General features: G+C 47.1%; 2 protein-coding genes across 2 annotated transcripts in view; one reads left to right on the top strand and one right to left on the bottom strand.

The window, feature by feature from the left end:
• tjp1b (tight junction protein 1b) overlaps positions 1-9,224 on the top strand; it is a 33,778-nt gene extending 24,554 nt beyond the window's left edge. Inside the window, exons 16-28 of the mRNA XM_067235043.1 lie at positions 75-157; positions 339-549; positions 739-839; positions 932-1,282; positions 1,605-1,832; positions 2,871-3,713; positions 3,922-4,013; positions 4,251-4,466; positions 4,947-5,077; positions 5,730-6,189; positions 6,353-6,570; positions 6,831-6,974; positions 7,383-9,224. Coding sequence (XP_067091144.1) covers positions 75-157; positions 339-549; positions 739-839; positions 932-1,282; positions 1,605-1,832; positions 2,871-3,713; positions 3,922-4,013; positions 4,251-4,466; positions 4,947-5,077; positions 5,730-6,189; positions 6,353-6,570; positions 6,831-6,974; positions 7,383-7,477 — 3,173 coding nt within the window. The 3' untranslated portion in view covers positions 7,478-9,224. The remainder of the gene's footprint in view (positions 1-74; positions 158-338; positions 550-738; positions 840-931; positions 1,283-1,604; positions 1,833-2,870; positions 3,714-3,921; positions 4,014-4,250; positions 4,467-4,946; positions 5,078-5,729; positions 6,190-6,352; positions 6,571-6,830; positions 6,975-7,382) is intronic.
• Positions 9,225-10,518: 1,294 nt separating this feature from the next.
• Positions 10,519-14,632, bottom strand: LOC136941531 (long-chain fatty acid transport protein 2-like). Its single transcript, XM_067234052.1, has 10 exons — positions 14,082-14,632; positions 13,626-13,835; positions 13,338-13,496; positions 13,069-13,193; positions 12,311-12,505; positions 12,122-12,212; positions 11,758-11,956; positions 11,556-11,653; positions 11,303-11,433; positions 10,519-11,065 (listed from the first exon to the last, which is right to left on the bottom strand). Exons 1-10 carry the CDS (start codon positions 14,551-14,553, stop codon positions 10,889-10,891), a joined length of 1,857 nt encoding a protein of 618 aa, XP_067090153.1. The 5' UTR covers positions 14,554-14,632; the 3' UTR covers positions 10,519-10,888.
• Positions 14,633-14,641: the final 9 nt, after the last annotated feature.

Raw genomic sequence — 14,641 nt, 5'->3', positions numbered from 1 at the left:
CTGCAGCCTTCCAAACAGCTGTGTATGAGAGTATGCATGTGTTATTTTGGTAACATCTCTGTCCATGTTTCCAGAGAGTGAACCCAGAGACGCCGGCACAGACCAGAGGAGCTCTGGAATCATCCGTCTTCACACCATCAAGCAGATCATCGACAGAGTGAGTCGGCCTCGATACTTACACACACACACACACACACACACACACACAGAGTCATGCACATTTTGAACCTCCTCCTTTCCCCCTGAGATGGAGCTTGTGCCTCGATATTAAACAGTCATTTTCGTTTCTTTTTTTTTCTCCTCCCTACGTCCCTCTTCCTTCCCTTGGTTGGCGGCAGGACAAGCATGCGGTGCTGGACATCACACCTAACGCGGTGGACAGGCTGAACTACGCCCAGTGGTACCCCATCGTGGTGTTCCTCAACCCCGACAACAAGCAGGGGGTGAAGAACATGAGGACCCGACTGTGCCCAGAGTCCAGGAAGAGCGCCAGGAAGCTGTATGAGCGCGCCCTCAAACTTAGGAAGAACAACCACCACCTGTTCACCAGTGAGTGAGAGGGGGAGGGGGAGGGGGAGGGGGAGGAGGGAGGGAGGGATGGATGGATGGATGGATGGAGAGGCAGAGACGAGGGCAGGATGAGGGGGAGGAGAGGGATGGATGGTGTGACCTGTGACTTGGGCCCTCTGTGATACATGTGGACAGGAAGTGATCCCTCTCTCCCTCCTCCCCTCTCAGCCACCATCAACATGAACAACATGAACGACGGCTGGTACGGAGCCCTCAAGGAGACGACCCAGCAGCAGCAGAACCAGCTGGTCTGGGTGTCCGAGGGCAAGGTGACACATCCTCCTGTTTTCTAGTTTGGGGAGGTATTCTGAAAGGAAGTCCATGTCTCGGTGTCCGACTGTGTTCTGTCCTTCCCGGCCAGGCGGACGGGGCGCCCGAGGACGACCTGGACATCCACGACGACCGCCTGTCCTACCTGTCGGCCCCGGGCAGCGAGTACTCCATGTACAGCACGGACAGCCGCCACACCTCCGACTACGAGGACACGGACACCGAGGGTGGGGCCTACACCGACCAGGAACTGGACGAGACGCTGAACGACGAGGTGGGCCTGCCCACGGAGCCCGCCATCACCCGCTCCTCCGAGCCCGTGCGTGAGGACCCGCCCGTCATCCAGGACGCCCCCGGTTACCCCGGCTATCAGCACCCCGTGCAGCCGGAACCCGCCAACCGCATTGATCCTGCTGGGTTCAAAATGGCCGCCCCTCAGCAGGTAACGTGTAGAGCCAGTAGTTCACAGGCTGGACGGATCTCACCGTTCCGTTTTCTGCTGAGACCGTTTGAGTTTGTCATATCGAGTTTTTAATGAAAAACAAAATGTGTTTTTCCTCCAGTAATCGATCAATTGTTGTTGTATTACATGTTACGTTCTTAGCAAACCTTTCCTCATCTCTCCAGGGCTTGTGGGGGGGAGGGGGGGGGGGGGTGATTGTGCTTAAGGAGAAGGAGGCTGTGAGGAGAGAGCCTGCAGTACATGTGGGTGTGTGTGCTCTTGGCAGCCTGTCTTATAAATGTCTGTTAACGATACTTCACAGCAAGACGAGCCTGAGGCAGCTGTGGTCATGCCCTCGCCCCCTGGGGCCTTGGCAGCGCCCCCTGCTGTTCAGCAGCCTGTACTGCTAGAGGGTATGAGCCCAGAGGAGGCTCCCACTGGAGCGCCAGCTCCTCAGGCCCCACCCCTTAGCAGCCCCGCCCCCGAGCTAGCCCCGCCCCCACCACCACACGAACCCCTCCCGTCTGGGCCGCCCGGGCCAGAACCAAAGGTACCCGATGCTGCCTCCCCAGCCACACCCGGAGCAGGAGCCCAGGCCCTCGCCCTGCCCTGCTCCGCCCCCGCCCAGCCTGCTATTATGTAACTGCCTGTCTTCTCGCACACGCTTCCCACCGGCTCTCTGCATGCCCCGCCCCGCCCACGCTGTAAGCCCACTGTGTGCCTCTGGACCCCCTCCCCCCCCCCCAAGGGAGAATGTGAACCTGGGGCGGGTCCACACGCACCACAGTGGGCCGGGAGGGCCCACCCACCAGGGGGACTGGTGCCTCTGGTGTGTGTCTGTGGCCGGGACGAGGACCACCAGAGCCAGCCCTAACTGTCTCCTCTTACCTCCTTCTGCATGGCTCCTAATGGGATTTAGGTTTCCTTTCAGCTTAACTTCTGTGTAGTCTGACCTGTAGTAGCACCTGCGGTGGTGGAGGTCCTGTCTGCGTCCACTGTGCCGGTCGTGGTAGTCGCATCAGACAGTCTGTGTACCATTTTAGTTGTGTCATGTAGACTCTCACAACAAGCTTCTTCCATAGGAAGTGCTGTTCCTATTAGATGTGCTGTCTACAGGCTACACATCACACGTTTGAAACGAAGCCTTTCAGAGATGTCAAATTCATAAAAATGTGTCCTGATAATCAGAACCCTGTTCAGCCTGGATTTAGTGGACATTTACATGGATGTGTTTATTCATGTCTGAGGGGCATCTTGTCAAACATGCATTCAGAACAGGTTATGAGTAACCCACCAGATCTGCTTGTTAATATGCACTGTGACTTGTGGGTTTAATTCTTCATGAGTGTTTTCATTAGAAGTGTATTAATATATAGTACTATTAACCTATTTATATGTTTGACTTGGTAAAGTTTGTGTTATCTACGATGTAAGAAAGAAGAAAGTAATTGGCCCCATGTGTTGTTTCTGTTAACCTCAAATTGGAGGATTGAAATAACTGAAAAACGTTTCAAGCGTTTGAGCTTCATCCACTTTAATGCAGAAAAATCTGATAACTGTTGAACTACCCCCCCCCCCCCCCCCCCAGATGTACAAGAAAGATCTGTACAGCATGGAGGAGTCTGTGCGTGTGAACCAGGGCCTGAAGCCGTCCCTGAGCTACAGTCACCAGCCCTCGTACCCGGACAAACAGCCATACCGTGACTACGACCACCCGCCTTACGGATACAACGGGGGCGGCGGCTTCGCAGAACCAAAGCCTCTCAACTTCGACTCTCACCTGCACCACTACGACGACCAGTGGCCCCCCTACGACCAGCATACCTCGCCCCATCCTCCCGGCTATCAGCCGGGCCCCCAGCAGCCCCCCTTGGGCTACAGCCCCCGGCCCCCCTACGAGGACGGCCCCGGGAGGGACTACAGCCCCCCCCAGCCACGCTACGACGACGCCCACCCGGTGGGGTACGACGGCAGGCCGCGGCACGGCAAGGCGGGGCCCGTGCGCTACGACGAGCCCCCGCCCCCCGCCGCGGGGTACGACGCCCGCTCGCCCTACGAGCCAGAGAGCCACAGCTTCCCCATCAACTCTCCCCGCTCCCCAGAACCCCCCAAGCAGTATTACAGCGACTCCGCCTCACGGCCCTCCTACAACCCTGGGCCTCCCAACAGGGGCTACAAGCCAGGGATGCACGACCCCGTCATGAACTCTGAACCCCCCCTGCCCCCTCCCAAACCAGAAGCCCTGTCCTCGCCAGGAGAGCCGGGCGTGTCCGCCGGCCCTAAGTCCCTCCCCCCACCCCCGAGGGCGGAGCCTGAAGACGACCCCGCCATGAAGCCCCAGTCGGTCCTTAACAGGGTGAAGATGTTTGAGAACAAGCGCTCCGTGTCTGTGGACCGGGCCAAGGACGCGGGGGATGCCACAATCCTCAGAGTAGGTCCCGCAACACATCTGATTACCTCAAGACATGCATACAGAATATGAAAACACCATTATTAGGATAGGAGTTTCAACAAGAGGGAGAGGGGCAGGGAGAGGGGCAGGGAGAGGGGCAGGGAGAGGGGCAGGGAGAGGGGCAGGGAGAGGGGCAGGGAGAGGGGGGGTGTTGAGAGACCTAATTGATCCTTTTCCTCTGTTCCAGCCCGCCGATGCTCCCAAACCTGTGATGGCACCTGGGCCAGTCCTCAAAGCCAACTCCCTCAGCAATCTGGAGCAGGAGAAGTCTACATACAGGTATGTAATCAACACCAGTGTCCACACACCATGCAGAGCTGGGTGAAGGACGATGCCTCTGGGTCCATCCCTCACTGCCTCAGAGCGCCCCCTGGTGGACTGAGGCCACTTAGCAACTATGCAGCACTGGCTTGAGTACAGGCACAGGAGACTGCAGGAGAACCCTCGAGTGTTTTTACTGTGTTGGTGATGTTGTTCCTCGCCATGCCTCTCTCTCACCGCCCTCCTCTCCTCCAGGGGCCCGGAGCCTCAGAAGCCCCAGTCCAAACCGCTGGACGACGCGGGGCGCTCCAACCACTACGACCAGGACGAGGACGAGGAGTACTACAGGAAGCAGCTCTCCTACTTTGACCGCCGGAGTTTTGACAGCAAGGCCATGAGCCAGCCTGGCCCTGGTGTCAACCGCTTCCATGAGCTGGCCAAACCCGCCCAGCTGACCTACCCTTACAATAGGTACGAACGTAGCTAACGCTACATCATGTGTAATGGGAGTCAGGTGGCTGAGCGGTTAGGGAATCGGGCTAGTAATCAGAAGGTTGCCAGTTTGATTCCCGGCTGTGCCAAATGACGTTGTGTCCTTGGGCAAGGCACTTCAGCCTACTTGCCTCGGGGGAATGTCCCTGTACTTGCTGTAAGTCGCTCTGGATAAGAGCGTCTGCTAAATGACAAAATGTAATGTAAATGTACATCAAATGTTTTGTATCGGTACCACGAAGGGGCTTAAGCAGAGCCTGGGGTCACTGTCAAATTGCAGTATCTCACTAGGGGAGATTTGGTTGCAGCCAAGTGAAATGTAAAGGAGAAAAAAAACATGAAATCTGTCTCTGTCTGATCTCCGTAATGAAAAAGCTCTTGAGTGAATGTGCAACTGCCCATCCCTCGAGTGTGCGGTTACACTAACACCTGGTGCACGTGCACCTTTGTGTGCGGCAGGGCGGAGTCTGTGGAGAAGGTGAGTCCAGTGGAGAAGAGATACGAGCCCCTGCCTCAGATCAGCCCCTCCTCCCAGTACGTGCCCCCCGCCATCCCACCCAACACGCTGCCCAAGCTCAGCGCCAACGAAGGTGAGGACACCCACCTCCACCCACCCTCTGCTCCACCCACATCTAAAGAGCATGGAGAGGAAGGAGTTTTCAGTGAGACTTGGCTTCTGTCTTTCCAAGTTCAATAGGTCACTTTGTGGACATCTATAAATATAACCTGATGCGCCCAGAAGAGATGTTAGGGAGCTAATAGTACCTTGTAGTACGTTTAAGAGTCATGATAATGGCATGTGTTTACATACCGGGCTAAGAGGTACCCTAGAAGGACATATTCCATGAAAACTATATTTGTACTTGTTTACTTCATGGTATACAAGTCGTTCTGTAACCTGTCCACTTCATTCATTCGACCACCAAACACTAGGCATGGAAGGACCAATGATTCCGCGGCCGTTACAAATAAAATATTCTCATCAAACCTTGTTATTGATAGTCTTAGTTTCCCCCTCAGTCATCTGTTCTCTCTTTCTAGGAAAACATTAACAAGCAGTTCAGAGTCGCTCTGATAGCTGGGCGACAGCCTTCATGAGCTGTGACAGTGTATTTTGGGAATTGAACAAAGTCTTTGTGTGGTCTACTAAAAGCATCTCTGTGTAGTTACACGGTACACCCGAGGCAGTTTGTCAGTTCTCACCTACCTCTCTTGACTGTCACCATCTCTGTGTGTTTCCAGTGAACTCCCTCCCTGATGCCCTCTGCTCCCCCAACCCCAAACTTGAGGGGGCCCTGTGGCCCCCAACCCGGGAGGACCCCCCCCAGGGGAACTACCTCTCCCAGAAGTCCCCCGTCAATGGCACAGACGCGCCCCCCAAAACCCTGGGCGCCCCCACACCCACACCCACCAGCTACAACCGCTACATCCCCCGGCCCTACACCAGCTCGGCCCGGCCCTTCGAGCGCAAGTTCGAGAGCCCCAAGTTCAACCACAACCTGCTGCCCAATGACACGCAGGCCAAGACGGAGCTGGTCAGCAAGCCCAGCCTGGTCAACAACAACAGCAGCAGCAAACCTCAGCTGTCCCCGCAGCCCCAGGACCACGACAGCGGCCTGGACACGTTCACTCGCACCGTGGACAACAGGCCCAAGTACCAGCACAACAACGTCAACGCCATCCCCAAGGCCATCCCTGTCAGGTAAGGCTGCCGGAGGTGACCGGGGCTGGATGCGTGGGAACTGGTTCTAGATGTGTCTCATGTCCTCTGTGCATTACACTATACCTCTACCCCCTCACCACCACCCTCCCCCTTCCTCCACCGTTTTGATGGATTGCTTTTGCCGTTCGCCGCTGTCCCTTAGCCCCAGTGCGCTGGAGGATGACGAGGAGGATGAAGGGCACACGGTTGTGGCTACAGCCCGGGGGATCTTCAACTGTAACGGAGGGGTCCTGAGCTCCATGGAGACAGGCGTCAGCATCATCATTCCCCAGGGGGCCATCCCAGAGAGCGTGGAGCAGGAGATCTACTTCAAGGTGTGCCGGGACAACAGCATCCTGCCCCCTCTCGACAAGGAAAAAGGTCTGTGTCCGCTCTCGTCCTCCGCTGGTTTGAATCGATAACAGCGAGCGCCCTACCAGACAATCTCCTTCCAGACTTTGTACCATCCGATAGCATCTATATACCTCGGATTGCTCTGCAAGTCTATTCAGACACTGTGTAGAGATATGATGGGTGTGTGTGGGTGTGTGTGTGAGTGAGTGTGTGTGGGTGTGTGTGGGTGGGTGGGTGTGTGTGTGTGTGATTGTTCTCACCGTCCACGTGTGTTGTTCTCCCTGCAGGAGAGACTCTGCTCAGCCCCCTGGTGATGTGTGGTCCTCACGGACTGAAGTTCCTGAAGCCCGTGGAGCTCCGCCTTCCTCACTGTGCGTCTATGACCCCTGATGGTTGGTCTTTTGCTCTAAAATCCTCCGACTCCTCGTCGGGTACGCTGTCCTCTCTCTGTCCTTTTTGGGGTCTTTGGGAAAGGCTGGGTGATTAATGGTCTGATGCAATGAGGGTCACGAGAGATTACGCTTCATACACACTTGAATGCTTTCATCTTCCGTTCTCCATATTTCCATTGCATGCCCTTACTTTTTTTTTTTACGGGATTGTTCGTCAGTTTGTCCTTTTCAAACGTATTGTTTGGTGGAAGTTCACTCAAATTTGTGACTTTTTCCTTCACAATCAGAGAAGGTACACTCACTAAAAACAATTAGTACAATGATACACACTGCATTTGTCAGTGCTGATATTCTAAGGTTCAAAAATTATATATTTCATGAATCATTTTAAATAAGTTGTATTCTTTTTAAGGTCTGGAGGTCACTTTTTACTCCTCATTCCTGCAGGTGACCCGAAGACTTGGCAGAACAAGTCTCTTCCAGGAGATCCTAACTACCTGGTGGGCGCTAACTGTGTGTCTGTGCTAATCGACCACTTCTGAAGAGGGCAACAGCTGGTCTGTTACTGAATGTGAATATCAGGGGATCGCCGTTGCCCCCCTCCTCCTGTGACCCCCCCCTCCCTCCCCTCCCACTTCCTCGGACCAGAGCAGTGGTGGTCTGCGCTGCTTGATGAAGATTGAACTTCTCTCTCACATTGTTTACTGTGCCCCGCCCCCCCCCCCCCTCAAAAAAATTATATTATAAAATAAAACATTACAAGGAGTGGGAGGAGTCCACAAGGAGTGGGAGGAGTCCACAAGGAGTGGGAGGAGTCCACAAGGAGTGGGCGGAGTCCAGCTGTCCCAGGGCTGTGCTCTTTTTCTTTTAGTTTTTTGGTGCTTTAAGGCAAAAAATACAAATAAAAACAAGTTGTATAAAAAAATGGAACTGTTGTTGGAATGCATGACCCGTGCCACAGACTGAATAATCTCATTTTGACATTTTTAGCCAATTTAAAAACTATAAAAGAAGAAAAAACGGTCTGAGCGGTGCAAGAAAGGAAGAATCTTGAAATTTATTTAATATTGCTATGAGAATTGTACTTATGCACTCACAAACAGAAAAGTTGGTATATGCAAAACTTTTTTGTTTGTGAGGTCTGTGGTCATGTGTTTCTCTCTTGAAGGATCTTTAAAGACTTGTGAGATGCTAAGCCTGTCACAAGGGTAATGAAGGACGTAGGCATCATGAAGATACTGTATAAAAATAATGAAAATAATATACTATATGAAGATGGATGTATTGGAATTGGATGTCCCTTGTTTGTTCCCTATGGGCTCAATGTGTTTAGAACTGATCTTTTGTAGCTGTTTTACCGTAGATAAATGTACTGACTTGATTTACCAACTCCTGCTGTCTAGAGATCTATGCATGTGCTATGACTCAGGTCCAGAATCCTGCTACTACTAAGTTCAACACATAAGTCCCATCTTACACTGCAAGCAGTGATGCCTTATCTGCATATAAACTTTTCAGTAAAACTTAAAAACATCTGATCTTTTAAGTTGTAGAGGTCAATTATGAAAGAAATAAACAGTTGTCTGCATTCTTAACTCATTATATCAATGAACTTGGATTTAGCACACAAGAATAATTGAGGCTGATGAAAAGGTATGCTTTCTGTTACTGCTATGCATATGAAGTCAGAGGAAATACAAAACACTAGAAAATGTTACAATTAATTGTGGCTGTACATATTGCTAGCATATGGCCTTGGTTCTCTGTAAATGAACTTTTGTACATCTTTGTTATTTTGTATAAAAGAGGAAAAATGTTTCTTAAAAAAGACGAAGCAATTTCATTGGTTATGTTTATATACCCCTGAGCCTTGGAACTGATCTAAGCAGTAATAAATCCAACTTTTCTACCACATATACACACTACTTAAAGGCATTTTTAACAGTCAGAAAACTTTTTATTCTTATTTACAAAATAGAAAAGTGCTTGGTTTAAAAGATCTGTACTCCAGAGGGGCCTGCTTTAAAGAGTCGGCCCTCCTTTGTGATACTGGATGCTGTATTGTGTGCCCTGAAATGTATTTTTGTACTAATAGACAATTTATTATGGCACATCAGTACTATTTTCTTTTGATATGATAACACTGCTTTATTCCAACACTAGTTTCTTTTCCTGTTTGGCTGGCATTCTCTTTATTTATTTTTTAATTTTGTTCGATGTTTTTCTTTCCTTTGCAACACATTTCTAAGTATACCACTGTATTAATAAATAAAATCATTTTTAAAGTAAGACATGGTTTCCTGTGATTGTTTTTTGACATTTGGGAGAAATTGCATTACAGAATGGAAGTAAGAACTCTAAAGTTCTGTAATCTCAAACAAGCTGGCCAACAATCAAATATAAAGCACTCTTGATGTCACACCAAGAGGATCCCCTTGGTCAACTTGTTCTCATAAATGGAAGATGATCTCTCACCTAAAGAAAACCAACTCCAGTCAAAAATGTAAGGGTTAGATTTTGCACTAAAAAGAAATACATTGTCAACTGGAATAATCAAATCCAAAATCCAAAAAAACTACATTGCTACTCTATTAATGCATTACATTTACATTTATGCATTTAGCAGACACTTTAATCCAAAGCGACTTCCAAGAGAGAGCTTTACAAAAGAGCATAGGTCACTGATCATAACATTGAGATAGCCCCAAACGTTGCGAGCAGCCAAAACATGAAACATACATGGTGGAAAACCAAATGAGTGCCAAAGGGAAGAACCATAAGAGCATGCAGTCAAACAAGTTACAATTGAACAACATGAAACTCCCCACAAGAGTGCAAGAGTGTACCTGTAGAAAAAACAATCAACAGTAAAATATTTCACATCGAGTACAAGAATTTGAAACCGTTACAACTAACCAACAAGAGCAACAAGTCTCTCAATACGAGTCATTGTGATCCTGGAGGAAACTAACATCAGGTCCAGCCAAGCATTCCTAAGTGCCATTGTACTCCCGGAACAAGTGCGTCTTGAGCCTTTTCTTGAAGGTGGGGAGACAGTCAGTGTCCCTGATGGAGGTGGGGAGTTGATTCCACCATTGGAATCAACTTTTACTCAACTATTACTCTATTACTACTTCGAAACATAAAATGTCAATTGGCATACTACTATAACACTTTTGACACAGTGTGTAGTTTAGGTATTGGGATTGATGGACAAAGGTTAATAATTGTGAAGGCCAATCATTTAGGGTGAATGACCCCTATGGTTCAAAAGTTCAACACAGAGATACATCAAACAAGGAAGAAGACATCCCCCCTCGTACATGCTTCCAGTTGCTGTTGTCAGATACTGTGCTATAAAACATTTAAATAACACTTTTGCCACCCATTCACTGCACAATGCTTAGGTACTTCTTAGTAGCAGTCTAGCAACATGGTCCTGCTGTTAACCAAATGATCAGTCAAGGATTGAGTTTAAATTATTATCTATGCAGGACACAAATGCTAAATAATGTTGATACTTGTATGAGAAAACGCGGATATCTTGTAACTTTAGCTTAAGTATTTGACAAGAATCAAGTTTGTGTTTAAGAATCAAGTTTTAATAATCTTCTGATAAGTACAACATACTGCATACGTAAATGTTAGTTTATCAACATTATCACATACCATAGTTTAGCTTCCATAGGATATTATACAACTATTGTTTTGCAATCAAAACAAACAAAGAACATGTATTATTAAGCATAACCATCATATACTGTATTTACTTTATGTTACATAATCAAATATATCCCTGAGATTAGTTGGCCATCCTACTTGTCGCCATGATTACAGTTTTATCATTCCCTGTTATGAACATGAAAACAACTAGCTTACATGGATCATTACCCATGTCAACAATTAGGATTTTTTTACTTTACTGTTTATCGTACATTTCAATCACATTTTGACTACAACTTGATCTCCCTTGAAGCAATTGAGGAGTATATCTCTTCAGTAAGTGGAACATATGTTTTTTTATCAGAATCAAGAAAGTACAAACGATCTTGGATGGTAGACGGGTTGAACCCGTCCTCTACCAACCTCACTTTCTTCATCTTGAATGTTCCAGTCATCTCCAAAGAGCTCTAGAAAACAAAATGTCCTTTTTAAGCAAGGAGTACAAAGTTTTACTGTACTCACGGTGAAAAAACAGGCACACGTACAGCTGTTTGGAAAAGTGATTAGCAAAAAATACATAAATGTGCACTATATATTCGATTACTATTGTGATATAACACAAAGCAGTATTAATTCCACAACTAAAACCATCAAGTGGATAGGGATTAGCTACCAATTAAAATCACTTGCACATTTGACTTCACCTGTATTCTTATGAACCGTGGTCTTGCGTAGGCTGGGAGGTAGTTAGCGACCGTCTTGAAAGTGCCATCATAGTCGAATTCTTCCCCCTCCTCTAATATTACAGCTGCCATTCCAATCCTCCCTTCATGGCCTTGAGAGACAAAATAACTACAATTAAAAAAGTATTGGACACTGTAACAGACCGTACATATACAAATAGAAAAACTAGAAAAAAGAACCCCCCCCCCCCCCAAATAAAAAATATGTATTTACCTTCTACATGTACCCCGTATACGTTAGCCTGTGCGATGCATTTAACCATTGTAAGAATATCTGCCACCTCCGTTGTGGCAACATTCTCCCCTTTCCACCTAAAACAGGAACATTCGCAGGAATGACACGTGTCTCACCTTATCCCATTCTATTGGTCAACGTCAAATCAGAGAAAACAATTACACCTGTGAGAGAAACCTACCTGAAGGTGTCCCCAACTCGGTCCTGGAAGTACACAAAGCTGTCACTGTCTATACGAAGCAAGTCCCCGGTGTTGAAGTACAGATCACCTTTCTGCAGGACGTCCCTTAGTCTCTTCTTCTCTGTTTGCTGCTGGTTCCCAGCATAGCCAACAAAGGGAGATCTCTTGGTCACCTTTCCAACCAAAAGCCCTGTCTCACCTGCTCAAAGAAAGAACAAAGTCCTTATTCCATAATAAACTAACATGGGGTAAAAGTTGCGGTGTAGAGAAAAGGAAAATTACATTTGCTTAAACATGGATGTGAAATTGTAACAACAACACAGTTGCCATAACAACAAAAACTAACCAGCAGCATCTGACTAACCTTTGGTTGCCTTAATGCACAGACCCTTAGCATTCCTCACAGGCTCTTCCTTCTCAATGTCAAACTTGATCAAAGTGTAGGGAAACAAATACTGAAAAACACAATTGCATAAAGGTTCCTTTTATCACAAACAGCCAATTATAGATAGGGAAATCTTTCAGTTAATGCCGTAGTTAAGTAACTACCCACCCTGTGGAGAAAGTTGACCCTTCCCACCACACCTATCTTTGTTGTGTAGTTGATAAAGCCAATATTTCCTTCGGTGGCAGCATACAATTCCCTGACGTGAATATCACCAAATCGATTCAGAAACTCAGACCAAATGTCTAGTCGGACACCATTGCCAATGGCAATCCTTACTTTGTGGTCCTTTTCATTGTCTTTCTGAAAATTGAACAGAAAGGTTGTCAAAACTCACTTTGAGGGTCAAAGCCAATACATTTTGACTGGAACTTTTTAATGTGTGTAACAAAGTTTAATAAATATAGCTAATCAATTAACATTTTCTAGGTCATAAGATTTTCCACTACAACAATGACATACAGTTAGGTCCATAAGTATTTGGACATTGACACACCTAATGTTTTTGCTAAAGTGACAATTAGATTTATGATTATGTTAGTTTGTCCAATTATTTTTGGTCCCTTAAAAAGGGGGGGGCCACATATAAAATGTATTGTAATTCCTACACCGTTCACCTGATTTGGATGTAAATACCCTGAAATTAAAGCTGAAAGTCTGCACTTAAAGCACATCTTGATTGTTTAATTTCAAATCCATTGAGCCAAAATTATGAAAATTGTGTCAATGTCCAAATACTTATGGACCTAACTGTAGCTTGTGCACATACTTTGAGTACCTTGGCTGAGTACTAGGATTAAAAAATACTTTCATTCAACTCAGTCGTACACAGGTGTGACTTCTAAGAGTAGACTTGTTAACATTACCTTGGGTGTATTGCAGAGGTAGCGCATGGTTTCACCTATGTATTGCATCACTGTTATATTGTGCTTTCTGCAGTCTTCCCAAAACTGAGAGGCCGAGAATTTTCTTCTCAGTACAACTGTTATGCCTGTGTAAGATACAGAAAATATAATTCTAACTCATTTTGTCTAATGTCTTCTTAGATGCATATTTGATTATCTTAGATTCTCTGCTATGATAATGATACAGTCGTGTATTTGCAGTTTCACAGGAAGATAGTAAGCGGTTCTACCTCTCTCAATGGCACCAGACAGTCCGATGAGGAACCCAGCGCTGTGATAGAGGGGCAGGTTGATGTAGAACACATCCTCTGACGTCACTCCTGATGCAGCTTGGATGAAGGATGCGGCCCAAACCCTCTCGTGAGTGACCAGGGCTGCTTTTGGTAGCCCTTGAATGAAAAGAAGAACGTGCAGTGGTTTAAAGATAATCTGTGAGGGAAACCAAATACGTAGCGCACAGCATGTTACATACCTTTTTTTTTCGAAGGTATGTACGAAGCGCACAGCATGTTACATACCTGTGGTCCCAGAGGTGTAAATGTATAGAGCGGCGCTTCTAAAGGTGACATTTGACCTTAGGTCAGGTGACAGAGGCTCGTCTGAGGCCTGGGAGATGTTGTCTGAGAGGGCATGGATGCCCTCTACGCTGCACTCCTCTGAGAGAAGGTACACATAGATTCCCTGCTGTCTCAACACAGGCAGCACTTCCTCCACTGCAGTCTTCAGCTCTGCAAAGACAGATGGGCCTTCAGCTCTTGTAACATCGTCCCATTGAGCAATTCAGCACGTGGTGGCCTATTTCACATTCCTGATCTCTTTATTTACTCAGGTGCCAACAGTTCAATACAGAATTGCAAGAAGTTATTGGCTTCGCTTTATATGCCATATTAGTTTAGGCATATGTCTAAAGTAATTTCATATCGTTTCATAACGGTGCAAAACTATTTAGAAGTGGAACTCAAACTGTTATTTACCTGCCGAAGCAATGATCACTTTGGCCCCGCAACATGAGAAACAATGTAAGAGTGACTTTGATCTGATGTTGAAGTTCAGGAGTGCTGCAGCACAGCCCAGTTTGGCCAGGCCCAGCCATGTCCACGCAAAACAAGGCTCATTCCCCAAGAACAGAGCGACGGTGTCCCCCTCTTTTAGACGGGCTTGAGTTTGCAGCGCTCTGGCGACTTTGTTGCTCTGTTTATCCACCTCCGAGTATGAATGCGCTTTACCCTCAAAATGTATAAAAGTTTTGTTCGGATGTTTCTTCACCGCATCCAAAAAGCAGTCCAAAATACTATAGAACGGTTTCCTCTTGTATTTTGCCAATCTTATTCCAAGTACAATACATTTCATTATATACGAAAAATCTTGGCCAAAGTATGGAAACCATGTTTTCAAGAAAACAGGCAAAATTGCTATGCCGGCTAAAATCGTAAACCAAATGAGCATCTTGGAAAAAATTAATTGTCGCTACGACTTTACAGTTTTAGACTTATTACATTTAACTATCCGAATTGATTACGAAGTTCAACCACCC

This window comes from Osmerus mordax, chromosome 4 (genome assembly GCF_038355195.1).
Source record: "Osmerus mordax isolate fOsmMor3 chromosome 4, fOsmMor3.pri, whole genome shotgun sequence".
NCBI lineage: Eukaryota > Metazoa > Chordata > Actinopteri > Osmeriformes > Osmeridae > Osmerus > Osmerus mordax.
The sequence above is the reverse complement of the archived record's forward strand: the minus strand, read 5'-3'. Positions and strand labels throughout refer to the sequence as shown.